The 21,778-nt window shown below is 46.2% G+C and overlaps 1 protein-coding gene and 1 long non-coding RNA gene across 2 annotated transcripts in view; one reads left to right on the top strand and one right to left on the bottom strand.

Annotated features, from left to right (window-relative positions):
* Nucleotides 1-21,778, top strand: part of LOC129133638 (ubiquitin-conjugating enzyme E2 R2) — a 74,668-nt gene that overhangs the window by 40,419 nt on the left and 12,471 nt on the right. The window contains exon 2 of the mRNA XM_054653268.2: nt 16,058-16,144. Within this exon, the coding sequence (XP_054509243.1) occupies nt 16,058-16,144 (87 nt within the window). The remainder of the gene's footprint in view (nt 1-16,057; nt 16,145-21,778) is intronic.
* On the bottom strand, nt 20,120-21,178 carry LOC143696628 (uncharacterized). The gene is made up of 2 exons (XR_013186020.1): nt 21,110-21,178; nt 20,120-20,400 (listed from the first exon to the last, which is right to left on the bottom strand). It is a non-coding gene; the product is annotated as an uncharacterized LOC143696628 (long non-coding RNA).

Below are 21,778 nucleotides of genomic sequence, written 5' to 3'. Positions count from 1 at the left end.
GCACACAGTTGGATAAACATATAATTTTGTCCATAAGGATCCTGTGAGAGACAGTGGCAGCAGCTCTCTGGCCACAGAGAGCAACACATAACTTTCCCAGGCCTTTCTGGGAAAGGCTGTGAGAAGATCAGAGAAAAGAATGAGAAACATTTCTTATCTTCACTTGCTGCACCTGTTATTGTGAACATGTGGAATGTGTTATGGAGATTTATTTGCCAAAGGGTGGTTTCTTAATTAGCCGATGGTGTTTGGATTGGTGGACCAATTAGGTCCAGGTGTATCCTAACTGTCTATAAAAGCAATGGGTTTCTTAATAATGAAATATAGAATAATATAATAAAGAGATTGAACAGCCTTCTGTGAATCATGGAGTCAATACTAATTATTACCTGACTGGGGACCCGTTTCAATGACAGGACAGTATCAAAATTTTTACTGAAATCCAAAAAGATCACAACTGGTTTTGCGTGGTCAACTAGGTGGGTTACCTTGTCATAAAAGGAAATTAAATTTGTCAAGCAAGGCTTTCCCCTCATGAATCTGTGCTGGCTGTGACCAATGACTGTGTTGTCCTTTGAGTGTTTTTCAATAACTTCCAGAATAATCTTCTCTATAACTTTACCAGGCACTGAAGTGAGACTGACAGGCCTACAGTTTTCAGGGTCATCCTTCTTGCCCATCTTGAAAACTGGGGCAACCTTTGCCAGCTTCCAGTCAGCCGGGACCTCTCCTCTTACCTTGCTGTGATTCTCCACCTTGAGGAACACACTGTTTGGGAGGTGGAAATCCTTGTTGAGCAATGTTTTTTCATTTCCTCCAATTCTAAATATGACTTGAAACAAAAGCACATATAATGTTGTAGATATGTGGATTCTGCTACTTCTTGGAATAGTAAGTGCTTTAATTTTTCCCTTCCTAAATTCACAACAGTGGTAAGTGTACTGTCTTGCTTTCCAGCAGGTTTCAGAAAGCACCAACTTCTGCTGATCTAATTGATGCCAAAGATTATAATTTTGTTTCTAAAAAGGTCAGAAGGCAGTCCTATTAAAGTAGATGATCAGGACTGTACTAGCAAGTGGGTGCAAAGTGGGAGTTAAAAGGAATTCTCTTATCTTTGTATGATTGCTTAGCTATTGCTATGCAAGGGAGGAGAGCTCTTCTGTTACTGTAAAGCATTTTTGTAGTAAGGAGATGTTTGTATTAAAATATAAGCATTGCATCTCAGTGTGTTCAAATGCACTAAAGTATTTAAAGTGGGGGATTGCATTTTTATTTTTGCACTTCCCAAAAATTTTCCATTTATAAGATCATTGTGGAGATTTTCTTTAAAATGAATGCTAGTGATATTCCTTGTCCATGGGTTTGGTGTATTAGAAAAGATGCTGCCATTTCATTGAACCACTTGTCCTTTAAAGTCTGATAGAGTTGTTGAGTTTGAGGTGTTTGGCATTTAAAAAAAACAGACTTGTTGGCCTTGTCCTTCAAGTAGCATAGTGTAAACTGTTCCAGTGTGCCAGTTAAAGGCCAAGTAGTTTTGGATATCTGCAGAATAATTCTGTATTGCACCAGAATGAACAATGTTAGAAATAAATTACTATAATACTGAGCAGGCAGGAGTAATTTTAAGGGTCAGATATGCAGGTCTTTAGAGAGTTTAACTGCTGTTGGTTGAAAACTATTTGCATATGCAATGCAGAAAATAATTGTGGTGGCATGGCCAAAGTCCCTGGATGTTAATCCTTTTTTGTAATGGGTATGTAAATGTATTTTGCACTCACAACCCAAAATCCTGCCTTGGTGTACTTTATAGGCATTGATGGGGCTGTTCCTAAGAAGTGCATGACCTTTGTTTCACTGGGGACAGTTCAGGATCAGAGGGATATGGAGGCAAATTGTACTGATCTGAAAATGCATAACCCTTTTGGTACAGCAAAGGAGATACTCAACTTCCCAGACTGCCTTCAGTGTCACCCTTGAGCCAAGAATGACACAAGAACAGATGAGAGACCCAATTGCAAGATGAGAAAAAGAAGCTTTATTACAAACAATTCTCCGTTTTATATAGACCGATACTATACATTCTACTTGATTGGCTAGTTAATAAAAAACATCTTCTCACACACTGTCCTTGAGAAGAACAGGAAAACAAAGTGGAAAAACACCACCTGCAGATTGTTTATACTAACAAGTTATCACATTCCTACAACTCCCTAAAATTCTCACAAGCCACTGTGAGAAACAATTGCCATTTCTCTCTCCCTGACCAGGCTGGCATCCACAAATCCCCCTTTTTGTTTAAAGATGGAGGCGGTATTTGTAGTCCTCTGCGGGGCCCCTTGCAGAAAGGAGAACAAACACGGCTCCAGAGGTCCCTCAATCAGATGCTGATTAAAATGGCCAGAGAGATCGGGTCTTGTGAGTTTCTCTTATAAAATGCACTATTGATCCTAAATCATATATTTATTCTAATTCAAAACAGTCCTTTTCAGAAAACAGAATGAAGTGTTCAGTCCCCACTCGTGGAAGGGCCATCGGATTGATGGTCATCATCTTGACCATCATCTTGGTCATCATTCAAAGGTTGCCTGTTGGCCACATTCTGGTTTTGATGTTGCAAGTCAGGGCGGACACACCTCACAGCTACCCATCGCACTCCAGTATCTGTGGAAACACATGCATACCCACGACCCCAAGTGATAAGGTCATACAGGCCTTCCCACCTATTGGTGGTTAGATCCCGTATCTGGACCTTTGCTCGAGGCAGGTGCGCCTCACCTGAAGAATGCAATGAAAGAAAGTGATTTAGAATGACAGGGGTTTCTGAATTCTGTGGCACTGTCAGACTATTTGACCCCCAAATACTTCCAAGGAGGGTGTTGCTGAACCTTCTCCGGGGCCACCTGCAGCCCGTAAGCATGCAGAGCAGCGAATAGCTGAGGCTGTATCCTCAGCAACTCATCCTGGGTGGGTGCTGCCACCAGGATGTCATCCATATAATGATAACAACATGCGTCAGGAAACTGATCGCGAACACTGAACAAGGCCTGAGCCACATACCACTGACAAATAATCGGGCTGTTGCAACCGCCCTGTGGTAAAACCTTCCATTGATGCCTCTGTGCAGGTTTGGCATTGTTGACTGAAGGCACTGTGAAGGCAAACTTTGGTTTGTCATCAGGATGCAAAGGAATAGTGAAAAAACAGTCCTTCAAATCAATGACCAAGATCTCCCACCCTGCAGGGATCATGGTGGGCGAGGGCAGACCAGGCTGCAATGCCCCCATGCTTTCCATCACTGCATTGATTTTTCGGAGGTCTTGCAACATCCTCCACTTCCCAGACTTTTTTTATCACAAAGACGGGAGTATTCCAGATACTCATAGGAGGCTCAATGTGTCCCTGCTGCAGCTGTTCCTGAACCAATTCACGAAGGGCGATCAGTTTCTCTTCTGTCAGGGGCCACTGATGAACCCAAATGGGTTTGTCCACCAGCCACTGTAAAGGCAGCGTAGGATCACTTTCACCCTTCGACGCAGTGGCCCCTATTAAAAATCCGCCCCAATTCGCACCCCTCAGGCAGCCAATACATCCCACCCCCACAGAGTGACGGGCCGAAACAACATAGGGTCGAACTGCAGCCACCTGCCCACTTGCGTTACCGATGAGCACAAAACGTTGACACATCATGGTATGTGCTCGACCCCCCACCCCTACAATGGGTGTTCCCACGGGGGCCAAAGGCCACATAGAAGGCCACACAGAGAGGGAGATGACAGTCAAATCCACCCCCGTGTTGATCAAACCTTGCAGCTCGATCTTTGGCAGGTGGGCACCCAGTAGGGTCAGGACACGCACCATCTGGGGTTGCCGAGTGGAAATGGTCGCAGACCAGAGGGCTCGTGGCAGCCCCTTGGATCCAAAGCCACCAGTCCCACTAGTCTGCAGGTCAGTCCTGGGGACACATGACTGAAAAAGTACAAGTTGAGCTGTCCAAGTCCCTGCCGGAATAGTGACAGGGGGAGAGGGTGTGAAAACTGTGGCAAAAACCAATCCTGAAAAGGCAGAGTCAATGAGTCCCAGGTAAACAAAGATCCCTTGGTGGGTGACATTAGATGTCCCCACCAGCAATGCGCCCAGCCCCTGCTCCAGAGGTCCGAGCACGTCCAAAGGAACCTTATGCTCACTGCTGGATTCTAGGATGACTGTGCCGGCGCTACATACATCCATGCCGGCAGAGCCATGGGTGATGTCTCCGAGCCGGCTGGGCAAACCTGAGCTGGCGCCATGCCCTGAGGAATCACTTTTGTTGGGGCGCAATTCCTCTTTGCACTCTTCCTCCCGTTTCCCGGGCCTGCCAAAGGCTGGCCATTTGTGTCAAATTTTGACCTGCATTGGCTGGCAAGGTGACCTGCCTTAAGGCATCTAGCGCACAAGAAGTTGGCACCCATACCTTCCAGCTTGGGTTCACCTTGCTGTTTCTTGCCCTTATTTTTGTTCTTCTTCTGGCATCCACCCCCTAAGGGTACCTGGCCTGGCTGCTTAGCAACCACCAGAGTGGACACCCTGTGATCCACAGCACCTGCCTTAACACATGCCATGGCCATGTCCACCACTGACAGGTCGCCAGGAAGAGCATCTATTATCCTCCGGCATTCGCTGTTGGAATTGAACCGGGCCAATTGTTTTAAAAAGGATTCCCTCAGGTCAGCCTCCTAAATCTGCTTCTCCAGGGCATCAATAAGCTTCTTGACAAATGACACAGAAGGCTCACCCGGCTCCTGCATTACCGTTGTGCATTGGGGCCTGGGGGAGGCTGCCTCAATTATCTTCAACAATGCAGCAAATACCACATTTTGACATTGCTCAAGAACAGCAGTGTCCCAGGTAGCCTGAAAATCATGATTGGAGTAGGCATGATCCCCAAGGAGAGCATCTACTCCCACGCCATACCTAGGGTCAGCCTGAGGCAGAAGCCTGTTGCTTGCTGCAACCTTCGCAACATCCGGTGACCAGAACATCATGAACATCACAAATTGCAGAGGTTGGAAAGGCACCTGAGCAAGATGCTTGATGTCAAATGGAGAGAAAAGATCTGTGGCTATCACCCTGAGAGTTTGCATAACCTCCTCTGAGCCAAAGCCATGTTTTGCAAGCTGGCCTCTCAATTCCTGAATCACCCGCCAGGCAAGCACCCCATGCTTGTTGGCTTGTCCTGAATTTGGGACAGCCTTAAACACAGGATGAACCTGCACCTCGCCTTGGGGCAGAACATGGCCCTCCCAAACCACCCGCGCCCCTCCCCTTAAGGCAGGCATGATGTCATCGGCCACATACCGTGACCTTCCCGCCCCCTCCAACGGATCCTCATCCCCAGCCTCTGAGACCCACGCTTTAACCGTGTCCCAAAAGCTGTGGGGATTGTTGGGGCTCACAGTCACTCTACAGGGAGGCAGTGTCCAGAGGTTATGAGCAGACGCCAACTCTGCCTGCCAGTGCCGGTGGTCTACCACTGTGGCATGCCCCCTCTGGGGGACTGGCCACTGGTTGTCATCACTGTCCAAGTCCCCACCTAGGAATGGGGAGGGCGCCCAGCGGGTAACAGGGGGTGGCATGCTAGCCAAAGGGTCCAGTTTTGAGAAGCCAACCACGGGCTGCAAGACCAAAGGGCTAGTTACAAGCCAAGACGCACACGGTCCGGCCGCTGGCACCGCCATGGCCAGAGACAGGGCTGTGGGCAACGCAGCCACAGTTGATGGCACCACCGCCACTGCAGGCTGCCCTGGCGCAGGTGTAAAAGACATTAAGTCACCCGAATCAGCCGCCGCGCCAGAATGAGGAAGAGACACTGCCCCTGCAGCATGATTTAACATTTGGAGAGACAGTGTTGGAGCTGCAGTCACAGCTGTTGCTGTCTGTGCAGGTGCCATGGAGAAAGAGGGGAAAACCGGCTGGGAGCACAATGTTGGCTGGAGTGGGCAGCTGCCCACAAGCACTGATGATGGGTGTGGCCGGTACAGCTGCGCAGGCTCCATGGCTGACAACAAGGAAGCCGGCGGAGTGACCCGTGTTGTCTTGGCAACCGCTAAGGTGGGAGCCAACCCCACTCCCTCCCGCAGTTCAGCGGGGGCTGCTGGGCTGGAAACTGCAGCTCCCATTGTCAGGGAGAATGCTGGCCCCTGGGCAGAAGAGGGGGAGAATGAGGGGGGGAACTGATTTGCTGGGGATGGTGGGGGGCCGAACTCGGTGCAGGCAGTGAGCCACGGTCTTCCAGGTGCGTCCGAGATGCGGTGACCACCCCCTTTAGCGATATCACTGCAGAAAGAGAAGGCAGCAACCACCCAGAAACACAGGAACCAGGGCTGGTCGTTGGAACTCCATCTCCAGACAAGAGATGGGTTCCGCGGGGAGTCCCCATGCCTCACGCCGGCCCACGAGGAGTCAAAAGAAGGCTGGCAGCCGGGGAGAAACTGGCCGCCGATCAGTCTGACGACTGTCCCTCCGAAGTGCTGGCGCCACCCCTGCCCGTCAAACTTCCCCTCTCTGAAGCACCATCCCAGTTCATGAGGGTGTTGAATAGGGACCTCCACACAGCCATGAGCGGGTGCACAGTATTGTCCCCTCCATAAAACTCTTCGAGCCAGTCACCCAGTGCCTGCCACTGGACCAAGCTAAAAGCAGTGGCCATGCTCACTGAGAACCCATGAGCCTTGGCCCACCCAAGCAGCTCACAGAGCGAGTCGTCCGACACCGAGAACCCCCTATAAGAAAGGAGGTCTCTCCACATAAAAAAAACATCGGCTTCCTCCTCATAAGCTTGGTCCCCCACTGCGGAAGCACTGGCACCTTGCCCCAGCATTTCATGAACTGTCTGCCATTCTGGGGAGTTCGTCCCCATCTGCAGGTCTAAATTATTAGGGTAGCCCCATGGACTGAGTCCGATATCAAAGGACGTGGGGAAAAGTTGTTACCTCTCTGGGGAAACAAAGGGTGTCCAAATGCGGGCAAACCCGTGCGGGCGCCGCGCACCCCGGTGGAGGTCCGGCGAGGGTCCCGGGTATCTCTGCGTGCTCCGCAAAGGGCTGATCGGTGCAATACACACATCAAGTCACCAGATGTCACCCTTGAGCCAAGAATGACACAAGAACAGATGAGAGACCCAATTGCAAGATGAGAAAAAGAAGCTTTATTACAAACGATTCTCCGTTTTATATAGACCGATACTATACATTCTACTTGATTGGCTAGTTAATAAAAAACATCTTCTCACACACTGTCCTTGAGAAGAACAGGAAAACAAAGTGGAAAAACACCACCTGCAGATTGTTTATACTAACAAGTTATCACATTCCTACAACTCCCTAAAATTCTCACAAGCCACTGTGAGAAACAATTGCCATTTCTCTCTCCCTGACCAGGCTGGCATCCACACCTTCAGTGCCACTGAAGGTTACTGCTGTTACAGTCTCTGATGGAGACCATTTTGCTTGACTGAAAATGCTTTTCCTTAAAGGCTATGAAAACTGGGACAAGGTGAGGTGAGTGGGACTGAGCAGTGGTTCTAGTGAATAATGCTGAATGTTCAAAAATTACACAAAGGGAACTTTGTGCTGGGTTGTTTTTTTTACCAACATCAGTTCTGTTTATGATTTGATTTTGGGGAGATTTTACTTTGCATATCAGATGGTGTCTTAAGGAAGATAGCGACCTATAGTTGTCAGACAAATCTTTCAGGTGCTAAAAACCAAACCTCTGAAGTACTTTGACAGCAGCTAGTCTGCAATTATAATTGCAAAGTGCTGAAACAGCATTAACTTTTCAGTGTCTGAACTAAGGGACAACTCTAAATCAACTGCCCTTGTCCTTATGGGGAACTTCATCTTGCCAGATGTTAACTGAGAATGCCACACAGCTGGTACAAACAGGTCCAGAAGATTCCTAAAACACCTGGATGATAACTTCATGGTACAGGTACTAAGAGAGATGAGTAGGAAAGTTGACCTCCTTGATTTGTTGCTTGTTAACAGAGAGAGGCTTGAGAGTGAAGTGGTGATTGGTGGCCATCTTGGCCACAATGACCATGAAGCAATCAAGTTTAAAATCTCTGGTGAGAGAAGGAAAGCAAAGCTTTAACCCTGGACATGAGGAGAGGAGACTTCAAGCTGCTCAGGGAGCTAGTGAGTAAGGTTCCCTGGGAAAATGCTTTGGAAGGTGCTGGGGTCCATTAGTGCTGGTCACTTGTTAAGCACCACCTCCTAAGGGTACAGGCAATTCCCAATTGTAACAAGTCAAGCAAACAAGGCAGAAGGTCAACTTGGCTGAGCAAGGATGATCTTCTGGAGCTAAGGCAAATCAAGTGTATGGTCAGTAGAAGCATGGACAGGTGATATAGGAGGAATATAGAGATGCTGCTCGCCACTGTAGTGAGAAAATTTGTGTGCCTGTCGTGGTTTGACACTGGCCCAACACCAGGCACCCACAAGAGTTGGTTGCTCACTCTCCCCTGCTACAGCTGGGCAGAGGAGGGAAAAAGGGAAAAAAAAAATTAACAAAGGCTTCCTTCATGAGTGAGATAAGGACCGGGAGAAATATTTCAAGGGCAAAGCAGGCTCAACTTCAGTTGCAAAGTGAATTTATTACTAACAGAATCAGAGGAGGATAATGAGAAGTAAAATAAGCCCTTTAAGCACCTTTCCCCCCCAGCCCCTCCCTCCTTCCCACTGACAGCACAGGGAGACAGAGCATCGGGGTTTTGGTCAGTTCACCACCAAGATTTTCTTCTGCTTCTCTGGGAGAGGAGTTCTTCCCCTGTGAGGCCGTGGGGTCCCTCCCACAGGAGACAGTGTCCTGTGAACTTCTCCAGTGTGGGTCCACTCTCACAAGCAGCAGCCATACCGCACCTGCTGCAATGTTAGCCCCACCCATGGGCACACAGTCCTTCCAAAACTGCTGCAACATGGTTCTCTCTTCCCATGGGGTGCAGTCATCCAAAGTCAGGCTGCTCCAGCCTGGAAGCAAGGGCCCTCTCTCTCCACCAGGTATTCCACTGGATCACAGCCTCCTCCAGGCATCCACCCTCTCTGGCATGGGCACCTCCCCCACAGGCTGCGGGTGGATCTCTGCATCTTCCATCGACCCCTGGGCTGCAGGGGGAAAACCTGCTTCACCATGGTCATCACCACAGTCTGCAGAGGAATCTTGGCTTCAGCGCCTGGAGCACCTCCTCCCCCTCCTCCACTGACCTTGGTGTCACCATGTTGTTTTCCTTCACATGTTCTCACCTTCTCTTCTCTGACTAGAAGCAAAAACCTGTGGCTTTGTTTTGATTTTCTTCTGAAATATGTTATCACAGAGGCATTACCAACCTCTCTAATTGGCCCAGCTTTGGCCAGCAGCATGTCCATCTTCAGAGCCATCAGATATTGGCTCTGCCGGACATGATGGAAGCTTCTAGCAGCTTCTCACAGAAGCCACCTCTGTGGCCCCCTGCTACCAAAAACCAGGCTGTGCAAAACCAACACACTTGTTTAAATAAATGCTGGTATGCCAGCTTGAGGAGTGAAGAACTACTGCCTGCTGCACTGAGAAAGGTGAAATTATGTAACACCAAAGCACCGTATTATGGTTTGCACTTACAATGCCATAAAATAGTCCTTTCCTCTTGCTGCTTATGAAAGAGAGGACTGCATCAAACCCTGCACTGTTTTTTTACCAGTGCATGTGACTGGCTGTCCCTTGAAGATAGCTTTCTTCTTGCATCCAGCCTTGTTTGCATACAAAGAGAATCAAGGCACTTAGTCATTCACTGATTTATGAATGGTGCTTGTTTAAAGAATTGTTCAAAAATAGTTAAAACAGGTTCAAAGAAAGGGTGTTGTTATATTGAGCTAGTTTGGATATCACTCAGCAGATTCAAATGATATGGCTTGCTTCACTGAACAATAAAGCAATGTGCTATGTTTTGGTAAGTATGCAAATGGGAGAATGAATAAGTGAGTTCACTCTGATAAGTCTGATGCAAGATGATATGAAATGGACATGCTTTGGTCATGATTATTTGAATTTGAGCAACCTAATTTTCAGAAATTATCTGGATAAATCCAAAGTATATCATGCTGTCTCATGCTCAGCCATTCCATAGACATGCCAGCATGCAAATCTGCTTCAAGGAAGTAAATTACTCATCCAAGTCATGAATGGTCAAAATATAAGACTGAACAGGATGCTGAAGATGTTGACTAATGCAGTTACCAGTGAAAGAGACAATCTTTTGGACCTTGGAGCCTCGCAAGTGGAAGCGGGTGCCCAGGATATCAATCTCGTTCATACATAACTGGAGGACTTCCACACATGTTGCCAGAGATGTGAGTAATGTAACATGATACTTTGAATAAGCAGCCTCAAATATTCCTGCCACTGCTCCAGCAAAACTCTATTTGTAAATAGAAAGAGTTGGAAAATTGTTTTTTCTGAATTGAGTACAAACAGTTTCTAGAACAGCTGCACTAGTGTTAAAGCTTTATCAATTCAGGTACCAGTATCTTCAGTTATACCTTCAGTAGGACTATTTCAAGTGCCAGCTTCTCTAAAGCAGACCTAAGAGGAGATGTATGATTTGGAGTAAACTTTAGGTGCAGTGTTGCCAATTGTCTTTGGCTCCTTCAACAAGTATTAGACACTAAAGGGAGACTTAGGTTTCACACAGTTCACAGAATCTCAGAATCACTAGGTTGGAAGAAACCTTCAAGATCATCGAGTCCAACCCATGTTCTAACACCTCAGCTAGATCATGGCACCAAGTGCCACATCCAGTCTTTTTTTAAACACATCAAGGGATGGTGACTCCACCACCTCCCTGGGTAGATGATTCCAGTATTTGACCACTCTTTCTGTGAAAAACTTCCTCCTTAATTCTAGCCTGTATCTCCCTTGGCGCAGTTTGAGACTATGTCCTCTTGTTCTGTCTGTTGTTGCCCGGAGAAAGAGACTGACCCCCAGCTCACCACAGTCACCCTTCAGGAAGTTGAAGAGAGTGGTAAGGTCACCTCTGAGTCTCCTTTTCTCCAGGCTGAACAACCCCAGCTCCCTTAGTTGTTCTTCATACGGCTTGTGTTCCAAGCCCCTCACCAGCCTCATTGTTCTCCTTTGGACACGCTCAAGCATCTCAACGTCCCTCCTAAACTGAGGGTCCCAGAACTGGACGCAGTACTCAAAGTGTGGCCTCACCAGTGCTGAGTACAGGGGAAGAATTACCTCCCCGCTCCTGCTGGCCACACTATTCTTGATACTAGCCAGGATGCCATTGGCCTTCTTGGCCACCAGGGCACACTTCTGGCTCATGTTCAGCCGACTGTCAACCAGCACGCCTAGGTCCCTTTCCTCCTGAGCACTGTCCAGCCACACCGTCCCCAGCCTATAACGTTGCGGGGGGTTATTGTGGCCAAAGTGCAGGACTCGGCACTTGGACTTATTGAACTTCATCCCATTAGATTCTGCCCATCCATCCAACCGTTCCAAGTCCCTCTGCAAAGCCCTCCATCCCTCTGACAGATCAACACATGCTCCCAGCTTAGTGTCATCTGCAAATTTGCTAATGAAAGACTCTAAACCCTCATCCATGTCATCAATAAAAATATTAAACAGAACTGGCCCCAGCACAGACCCCTGAGGGACACCACTGGTGACTGGCCACCAGCTGGATGTGGCACCATTCACCACCACTCTCTGGGCCCGGCCATCCAGCCAGTTCCTAACCCAGCAAAGAGTGCTCCTGTCCAAGATGTGGGCTGTTGGCTTTTCCAGGAGTATGCTGTGGGAGACAGTGTCAAAGGCCTTGCTGAAATCCAAATAAACAACATCTACAGCCTTCCCTGCATCCACTAGGCGGGTTACCTGGTCATAAAAGGTGACCAGGTTGGTCAACATGACCTACCCCTCCTAAACCCATGCTGACTGGGTCTGATACCCTGGCCATGCTGTAAATTCTGTGTGATGGCACTTAATATAAACTGTTCCATTATCTTGCCAGGTACTGAGGTCAGGCTGACTGGTCTATAATTACCAGGATCCTCCTTTGCACCCTTTTTGTGAATGGGTATCACATTGGCCAGCTTATGTTTTTGTCATTAGTATTGTTGCTATTACTGTTTGTTTTCTTATCTCATTGCTGTTTCCAGTAAATTGTTTTTACCTCAACCCATGATTTTCACCTTTTGTTCCTCCAATTTTCAGCTCCATTCCCAGGATGGGAAGGGGGAGGGGAAGTTGAGGGGAACAAGAGAATGGCATCTGGTTTGGGAGAGTCTCAGTGAGGGCGCTGAACTGGGGAGTACCATTTCTAAACCACAACAATGCAGCTGACTTCTGCAGGCTATTTCAATCTCTAGATGAGTAGCACTGCCATTAGCAGGTATTGTCATGAAGGCTAGCACCTCCAGACTGAACTTCTAGGTTATCAATGGGAGTGTTATAAATCATCAAATCGTGAACCAAAATTATAAAAAATTTAGCAAAGATTTGTTAATTTGTCTGCGAGACTGAAGTTCGGTCTTTGAAACCCCCACAGCCAAAAAGACAGTGTCGAGCCCGGGATCGGCGCCGGCTGAACACGGATCTGACCTCCAGAGTGTCAGAGTCTCCCCCTCGGTTCACGCTCGTGGCTTTGTGCAGCGAGGTTTTATACAGTTTATTCTGCCCGAGGCAAAGATGACTGAATTTTCTTTGTGTCTCTTCACATGCATCGCTGTTGCTTTCCATGTGCAGAGGTGGACAAAAGCCTGATCCAGGTGTGCCTTCAGTTTTCAATCGGCTCCAGAGAAGCCATGTATTCAGATGTATCAGGGTGGCGCCGCTGACTATCTTGATAGATGCAATTGGCAAGGCGATAATCGCTTGTTGCTCCCGACAACTCGGGAAACCTACAATCATCTCCCTGGAAGCTTCTATTCTTACCTTAAGGCATCGATGGTTATCTTAACGTGCATCCTGGAACTTGTTGAATCTAAATAGCTGCTCCCGGCCAGGATAGTCAAAAGATATGGTTTGGATTTCACAATATTTTATACCATACATTAATAGCATGAATTATCCCTACCATATATTACAACAGAGAATTGGGCTTTTTAGTGAAAAAACTGATCTGTAATCATGGCTGCTGCTGCATCTTTTTTTTTTTTTTTTGTTTGTTTGTCTAGAAGCTATACCTGTGTGGAAGACAGGTTCTGCCAAGAAAACTTAGTTAGCTCAACCCTGAGTTTTGTTGTGTCTTGCATTTTTAATCTCAGGCCTTGGGTTGTTTTTATTATGTGTTGGATCACGTGAAACTGCATGTAAGCACGGGAATGAGCTTTCCTGGGAAAACCCCAGTGGTCCGGAGGAATCTGCAGCTTATACAATGCAAACACTTGAGCTGAAGTGAATGTGTTCTGCCCTGGGTAAATCTTTGCTCTGCTCCCATTGTAGGGTGGCATGTAGGGCTAGGCATGTCCTTGCTGCCATAGCCATAGACACTCTTCTGTGGTGGTGTGGTGACAAAAGGCATTCGTTTGCTGCTCTTGGACCCATGCCATTTGTGTCACTGACCTTGAACTGTGGGCTAGGATTGTTTATACAGATCATAAATATTTTGCTTGTGAGGGTGCTGTGGCAAATGACTGAGGCAAGGAGTCAGTGGTGCTGTAACATACCCACATAGAGTCAGTATCATGAGCAGGCATGTACAGACTGTAAAGCCACATGAGCTTCTGAATTTGTTTCATAAAGGTGAACAGAAAAACCTTTTCCTGCGTATCTGGCACTCTGGCCTCATAAAATTTGGGTTGCAAGGCAAAAGCATATGCCAGTCTAAGTAAAACAGTAACCAAGTTATCAATGGCTCTAATCCAATCTGTTTGCCTGGTCCTATTTCTCGGAATAAAAGTTCCCATAACTTGTCCTGTTAAACAAGGTCAGCACCCTGCATCTAAGTTGCATGGTTAAGTGCTTAAATGGAAGAGGGTGACCCAGGATTCTGCTCTCATTGTATGTGACCTGCTTTTGGGTCTCTTTTTGTATTCTCAGTTGATTGTGAGTCTAGCTGTGGTGCAGGTGCCAGGAGATGCTTCTCTGGAGATGGCACATTAGACTGATGAGACTTTCTTGGTGGGTTGAGCAGTGCCAAGGGAAGGATCTGTGCTCCACAGTGCAGAAAGTGGTCTGTGAGTCCTTCTTTGAGGGGAGTATTTTTGTCGTTAATTACTCCAGATTCAGCTTCCTTTCCTACTGGCTGGCTGTTCTAACTGCTGTGAATGGCAGAACAGCACAAGGAAGTTAATATTCAGTGTTAGGACCTCTGCAGCCTTCCCACAACTGACTTGGCTCTCTGAGTCTAGCCCCACATCTGCCTACTAACCTGAGAGGTACGTGAAGGTAATTTTGCTGTCGTTGCCCATTAATATTTGGTTCATCAAGTTATGCTGATTTATTAAACAAACAGATGGTATTCAGACTTGGAGAATGCTTTTGGTGGCAAGAAATGTACTATTAGGAACACAAGTAGATGGACCAGTGTCCTGGTTTGAGACAAATTTAGGATGAAACATCCCAAAAGGGTGTCTCCTCTGAAGAAGGCAGATTTGAGCAACCCCTCCTCCACACAAGGCTCAGAAAAAATTCCCCTGGAGAAAGTGGAAAAAAGAACTGTTTATTTAACAAGCAAGGTGTTCACAGGCATGAATAGAATGAATAATGTGAAATAATAAAACCTCTCGCTTCTCTGAAGCGATAGTAAATTCAGAGTCCTTCTGTGGTTCAGAGAGTCCTTCTGTGGGTGTTCCTTGGCTCTCTCTATGTCTCTCCCCCCCTCCCCCCGGTGCTGGGCTACAAAGTTGCGGCCAGTGCGGTGTGGGAGGGGCCCCCAAGAGATGGTGTTTCAGACCGGAGAAAAGCTGAAGAGTTCCAGAAGAAGAAAAAGCCACAGTCCCAGGAAAACGTTTTTGCTTTAGCTACTAGAAAAACTAGATAAAAGCAAAGAAGAACTCTCCATCTCTTTTCCCTGCTGCATGGCTGGGAACTTGAAGAAAAACCCAGACCCTTATCTCTGTTTTTAAACACAAGCAGGGAAAGGAATTTCCACCACTTCCCCCCATTCTCTCTTCGAGCTTGCTTAAAGGCAGACAGTAGGGGATACAATACAGCATCATAAAGTCACCCTAGGACCACCAGTTTAACTCGCACAAGAAAGGCAAAAAAACCCCAACCCTTTAGATCTTAATTGAACAGGTATTCAATAATTTTTAAATTTTTTTCCCACACAGAAAGAGTAATTAAAAACTTTTGCACTGGCAAATGTAGAACAGGTCTTAACTGGTATACACAAGACAGATGATGGACCTTGGACCTGGCTAGCATGAGATTTGATAACAGGATGCCTTGGCAAGAACAAACAGCTTTCAAGATTGAAAGAAGATTAAATCAGACTGGTTTACTGGAAAAAGAAAATTACATCAAGTTCTGCAAGCAAAAGATGTTTAAAATGTATAAGTTTGTTTATGTAATGATTAACCCAATCATTGTAGTAAAACATTACTAGTCTTCCTAGAATAAGTATATAAGCAGTTATACTTAACAATAAATTCAGATTCTTTGACCGTCACACAGTCCCTGTCTTTCTCCAATCACTGATAGTCTTTTCACCTTAGTAAGTTTTTTTATCCTGCAAGTGTTTTGAAACTAGCAAGAGTGCAATTATATCTTGAGCTTTAGCTTTTCAAATCTAGCTTATTCTGTTGAACAACAGTTGTTGGATAGTACTTCTTGAATTAGGATTTGGTAAATTCCTTATGGATTGTTTTCTGAGTGTTACCAGCCCAAGTAAGGCCTGGTGTTTAGATTTTTCTTGTTCAGTTAGTATTTTCTTCATAAGAAATTGTGTAGAGTTATACTGTGGGTCCACATGGGCACTGATATATAAAACAAGCTATTTAATGGACATATTGGAATTTTTTCCATGTTTTTCACTGCAATGATTGCTTGTTGATATCTTTGTTGTTTCATAATTAAAATATTTTGCTTTATTTTCCAGGCTCACATTAAATTTCCTATTGACTATCCATATTCACCACCTACGTTCAGATTCCTGACCAAAATGTGGCACCCCAACATTTATGAGGTAAAGTGGTTTTTAAGCTAATAATTTTTTTCCAGTATGTGAAAAGGTTTCCTATGTCCTTAATTTCTGGAAGTATTGAAGGTACTAAATATCTTTAGCCATAACTAAAATGGTTAGCTGTTTGTGTTTAAATGTCAGCTTCATGGTTGCAGAGTTAAATCTAAATGTTGTAGGAAATGCTGTTTCTGTAGGCAGGGATGGAGCCTTTCTCATACCTGCAAGTGCAGCAAGTAGCCCCAGCTGAAGAATCATGTCATGGGTGTTGGCAGTTTTAGGGTATTCTTGGATCCCCTAAACTGGTGCATGGAGTCTTGCTGTACTGGGATACTTAGACAACTAGTTGTTTGTACACCTTTCAAGTACATTTTTAATTTGAGTATATCCTACAAAATTTTGTGATGAGACAAGAAATGTTAGGGAAAAGTCTCCTGCAGCAGTTAACCTATGATAAAGGGGTTTGGACTTAGGGTACTCCAACTGCAGAAAGAACCAGAGCTGGAGTCCAGCTTCAGGAGTCATGCACAGCCTTGTCACCCTAAGACCAGAGTGAACAGATACCGTTTGACTTAATGTCTGCTAATCAATTTGAAGAAGCCCTTAGTTCAGTGCATATATGAGTGGTGTTCAGAGTGTAACACTAGGCTGTCAAGTCCATGATTGGATCATGGTACAACTACATAGCGAGTTCAGAAGGAGAATTATTTTATATAAAAGTTTTTTAGAAAGAAGCACTCCCTAGCTTGAAAATATTTTCTTCATGATGCTGAGCATGGGCTGCTTGAAGAGATTTAAAGTTGTGAAGGACTGTCTTAGGCTGGAAATGGGGGTGTGTATTCTATTCCCATCTGTTAGAGGTGGAGCAGTTATCTTCTGTTAATTGGGCAGTTTTCTTTATCTCTTCCACAACCAATCCTCCCACCTGGGAGATATCTTCTGTTAATGGGCCACTGAGTGTCACTGCATGACTGATAAAAATCACATCATCCCATTGTGAGATGATCTGCCCAGGGGGAGAAGCCAAGCATTCCTACCCAGATATAATCAGACATTTGGAACAATAGAGACAGCCTTTTCCCACTGGATTCCCAGAGGAGCAGCTGTCTTCTCCACTGGATTCCCAGAGGAAGATCAGGCCCATCTACACCACCACTGGATCTTCAGAGGAAAACTACACCTTTCTACAGGATCACTGCTTCAACAGAACCACATCTGTCACTCCAGGGGGACAGCAGCCACCATTTAATCACACTGCTACCAACACCCTGACCAACAGGGTGTCAGGTCGTGTTCTGACTCCGTCAGTGGTTTGTTTTCTGGTTTTTTTGTAGTATTGCATTTGTATTTTTAATTTTCCTGGTAAAGAACTGTTATTCCTATTCCCATATCTTTGCCTGAGAGGCCCTTAATTTCAAAATTATAATAATTTGAAGGGAGGGGGTTAACATTTTTATTTCAAGGAAGCCTCCTGCCTTCCTTAACAGACACCTGTCTTTTCAAACCAAGACAGTGAATGCTGGTATAAGGGTGGGTCTGAGAACTTGTAAGTCATCTCACAGAGGGCTGCAAGAGGCAGCAAGCCTGTGGGGCCTGGAGAGGCCATCTGCAGTCTGGCCCCAGGCCCCATCTGCACTTCCACCTCATCTGGCATTGAGACCCCATGATCCTCTGGAGTTAACTTCAGTGAAGACTCTCATCTGTGGTAGATACTGCTATAGCAATCCTGCAAACTACTCATGTCAGAGTGCTATTGCTGATGAAGAATTGGTTTTATAGGCATCTTAAATTGTCTAAATGGTAGGCATTATAGAACTTTAAATCTATCTTCAGGTCATAGCACTGTGAGTAGATTGATACAGACTGAGGATTATGTAGCTGTATGGGTTCCATATCCTGCCAAAATATTCTTCCTCTTGCATGCTGGAAGGGATTTTCAGTGAAACCTTCAGAGAGCATCTCCTGCTTTTTCAACTGACATTTTGAACAGCTGTGTCCTAGGAAAGCAGTGTAAGCCTGCCTCACACCATCTGTTCAACATTCTTGTGTCATGAGAGAAGCATTGTTTTAATACTTGAGCTAGTAGAGTGTGCTAAACCCTTCAATTAAAAAGTTCCTGGAACTAACTCAGCTACCAATGATGTGGTGGGTTGACCTTTGCTGGATGCCAGGTGCCCACCAAGCCACTTTATCATTCCCCCTTCTCAGCTGGACAGGGGAGAGAAAATAAGATGGAAAATGACTCGTAGGTTAAGGCAGTTTACTAAAGCAAAAGATTGTGCACACACAAAGGGGAACAAAGAAGGGATGTTATTCTCTACTTCCCATCAGTGAGTGATGTCCAGCCAATTCTCAGGAAGCAGGGCTTCAACACATGTAGCAGTTGCTCCAGAAGGCAAACATTGCAAATAACAAATGCCCCCCTTCTTCCTCATTCCTTTAGCTCCTATATCTGAATTGATGCCATATTGGTGCAGTACAATCTGACTTGTACTGAACATAATCCATTTACAAATAAGAAACCCAGTCCAGTTCCATAAACCAGTCTCTAGGCTGACTGACGGAGGTCTCAACCAATAACAACTCTCCTAAAATACAAGCATTTGACTGGTTCAGAGTGTGGGAGGCATGGGGATGAGACCAATGGCTGTTTAAGAACCGGGAGCTTTGAATTGCCTTTAAAAGCAAGCCCCGAACAAGAAAACATGCTGTTTGGCTGATGACCAAAGGAGGTCTGTTGTATGTTAAGTCTCAGACATAAGAACACCAACGTGTCATGTGGTGACCCTGTTGTGATGACAAGCAGCTCAAGTTTTTGGCCTGGAGGTAGAGTGGAAAGAGACATGGCAGAGCATGCTGAGCCTTTCCCTACAGCAAAAAGCTGGAAAGAAAGAGGCAGGGAAAGCCCAAAAGCGGCAGCAAAGGCTGCAAAAGTCACAGCCAAAGTGCCATGTGAAAAAAGAAACCAGAGAAGCTGAAAATAGAAGAAAAACCCCACTGGAGACATGGGAAACTTTATTTCTACTCAGGACCACCCTGTACTAAAGGTATGGAAACTTCTTATTGAGGAACGGGACGTACACTATGATGAAAAAGGCTTATTAGCATTAATAATGTGGGCTAAGAACCGCGGTGTAGACACAACTAAAGCAGCTGCTTTTGACTTTAATATCTTGGCACAAACCAGTCAATATATTATCAGGGCAGCTTCGAAGGGTGAGGAAAATGCAATACGAGTTATAAACCCATGGAGACTCAATGCGGGAAATCCAGGACTCCTGTACAACTGATTGAAATAAACAGGGCAGGAGACTTTTTCTCCTTTTAATGCCTTTATTAAAAGTGATCAGCTCAAGACTGAGAAGCTCAAAGGGTCTGCAGTCTCCATCATCTCTCCCAGGGTAACTCGCAGGAGGAGGATATGCACAGCTCTGTCCACTAGGGGCAGAGCTGGGGGTCCAGTCCTCATGGGAGCCTTTAGGGTGTGACCCAGATGTTGATCTCTGCAGCTTTGCTCTCTCTGGGTCCCGGTTTGAGAGGATTTTCTTGTTCAGGGTGAGGGGTAACAAAGGCCCCCAGCATCTCTGCAGGCCCAGCACTCCACTCCTCACGTCCAGACGTCACTCCAATTCCCCAACTCTATATTGGCTCATTGTTTTGGGGGTCTTTTCAGTAAGTTTGGAGTAGTAGTTTCTCATGGCATGCTGGTCCTGAGGTTATTTTGCATGCCCTCCCTCCCAAGTCTTGTCTTTTCTTCTCACTGTCTGGGGATGTCCCCTCCCTTCACTGTCTCGGAGAAGAGCCATTAACTTAGCCCTAGCCAGGGCCTTTACTAATACAAAAAAGAACCATTAACGACAACGACTTGTAATTATCATAACAAACAGGTACTGCTTTAGCAGCAACAGTGGTCTGACTAGTTTTTGTAACCTTTTTCTCACAAAAAAAATTGGCAGATTTTTTGTTTATAACACTGACCAGTTTGATCAAGCAGAAGCCGTTTATTTTTTACATTATACATGTTTTTATAGATTCTACACACTACTAGGTAGACCCTTCATGATTGGTGCCTTTGTCTTGTTCTCTCCTTCTCTGCCTCCATTTCTCAGCATCTGTGATTGGTTACAGTCCAGGTGTTTCACAGTCCTCTGTTATCTAGTTCTTGCGATCCTGGTATGCCATTTCTCAGCTCCTTCGTTCTTATTTTACCACAGTTGATGTCTTAGTAACCTTGATGAATTCCACAGTGCCCTGAGAAAATTCTGATAAGAACAGTTACAAGGGCTATGGCTGGTGCACACTGAGGCCTAAGTTGTTCAGATACATTGCTACAGGGACTTATCTTGGATTTAATAAGACTGTTAAATACTGAAATATATGGTGAGGAAAGCACACCAGATGAGTTTTCGGGGGGAGTAGGCACCTTTCCAAACCCACAGAGCACGTGGCTGGAAGAAACAGCCAGCCATGCTGTTCCATGTGGCTGAGATACCTTAAATTCCCCCCCCCGCACCGGCACTGTTCCTGAGAGAGCCATCCCCCGCACCCCACCCCGCAAAGGGGGACACCACCACGCAGTGAAACGGAAGGGGGCGGCAGGGTCCTAGCGACGCCGGGGCGTCCAGTGTCGGCACCATGCAAATGCTACTCCGTGTCTGCTCCACAGGGTTCCTACAGTGACTCGAGCCCTGTCGCCATTTTACAACTGCCTGTGACCATGACTCAGCCCCACGCTGTTCCCGAGACCCTCCCCCTCCCCCCCCCCCCCCGTAGCCAGGGCAGCCCACGCCCCCCTCACCTCCATGGAAACACCCAGACCACCCCTGCCCAGAGCTGGTTGGCTCAGCCACAGCCCCGCACCCCCCATCTCCATAAAAACACTGAGACTGTCTCCTGAAACCAGGTGGCCCCGCCCAGAGGGAACACCAGCAACTTCAGGGAGCTTAACCACGCCTCCGTCGGAGGACCTACCTACACCCCTGATCCAGCCTATGTCAGAGGGCAGGGCTCCGTCCCCAAGCCAACCTTCGGAGAACACAGCCACGCCGCCAGTGGGCATGGCCCCGCCCCCAACTCTGCCTTCAAGGACGGATCTGAGAAAAGCTGCAGACACCAAATCAAAAAGCAGAGCATGGGAAAAGTCCCTGCAGGGAGCCCATCCAGCAAAAAGCAGTGGAAAGAAGCATGTAAGGGTGTGGTGCCATGGGATTAATAGTAGTCAAGCCATCCTGAAAAGATGGTGCTGACCACATGGCACAGCCGTTTTACAGCAGCTAAGAGCGAGCCACTATCAAGTCCAGTGGGAAACCAGCACCTCCCTACATATGGACAGTGAAAAAGCAAACAAAGACCAAGTTCATACCCCTTAAACCTCAACAAAACTTCACAGCCACCCTGCCTTCTGATATTTCAACTATAGAAAAGTTCTCATATTCCACAAACTCTAATAAACTAATAACATGTGCTAAGGGTAAAAATATTGAAGGGTTGTCACACAAGGGTTACAAAATCACACAATAGTTTACTAAATATGCCCTAGAACTCATAGTACAATATTTATTATTGTTTTTTGCATTTGCTAAAACCAAAATTGATAAGCCTGTGATACCTGATTCTGCTAAAGTTATTAAAATATTACAT

Source organism: Agelaius phoeniceus, chromosome W, assembly GCF_051311805.1.
Source record: "Agelaius phoeniceus isolate bAgePho1 chromosome W, bAgePho1.hap1, whole genome shotgun sequence".
Taxonomy (NCBI): Eukaryota; Metazoa; Chordata; class Aves; order Passeriformes; family Icteridae; genus Agelaius; species Agelaius phoeniceus.
The sequence above is the reverse complement of the archived record's forward strand: the minus strand, read 5'-3'. Positions and strand labels throughout refer to the sequence as shown.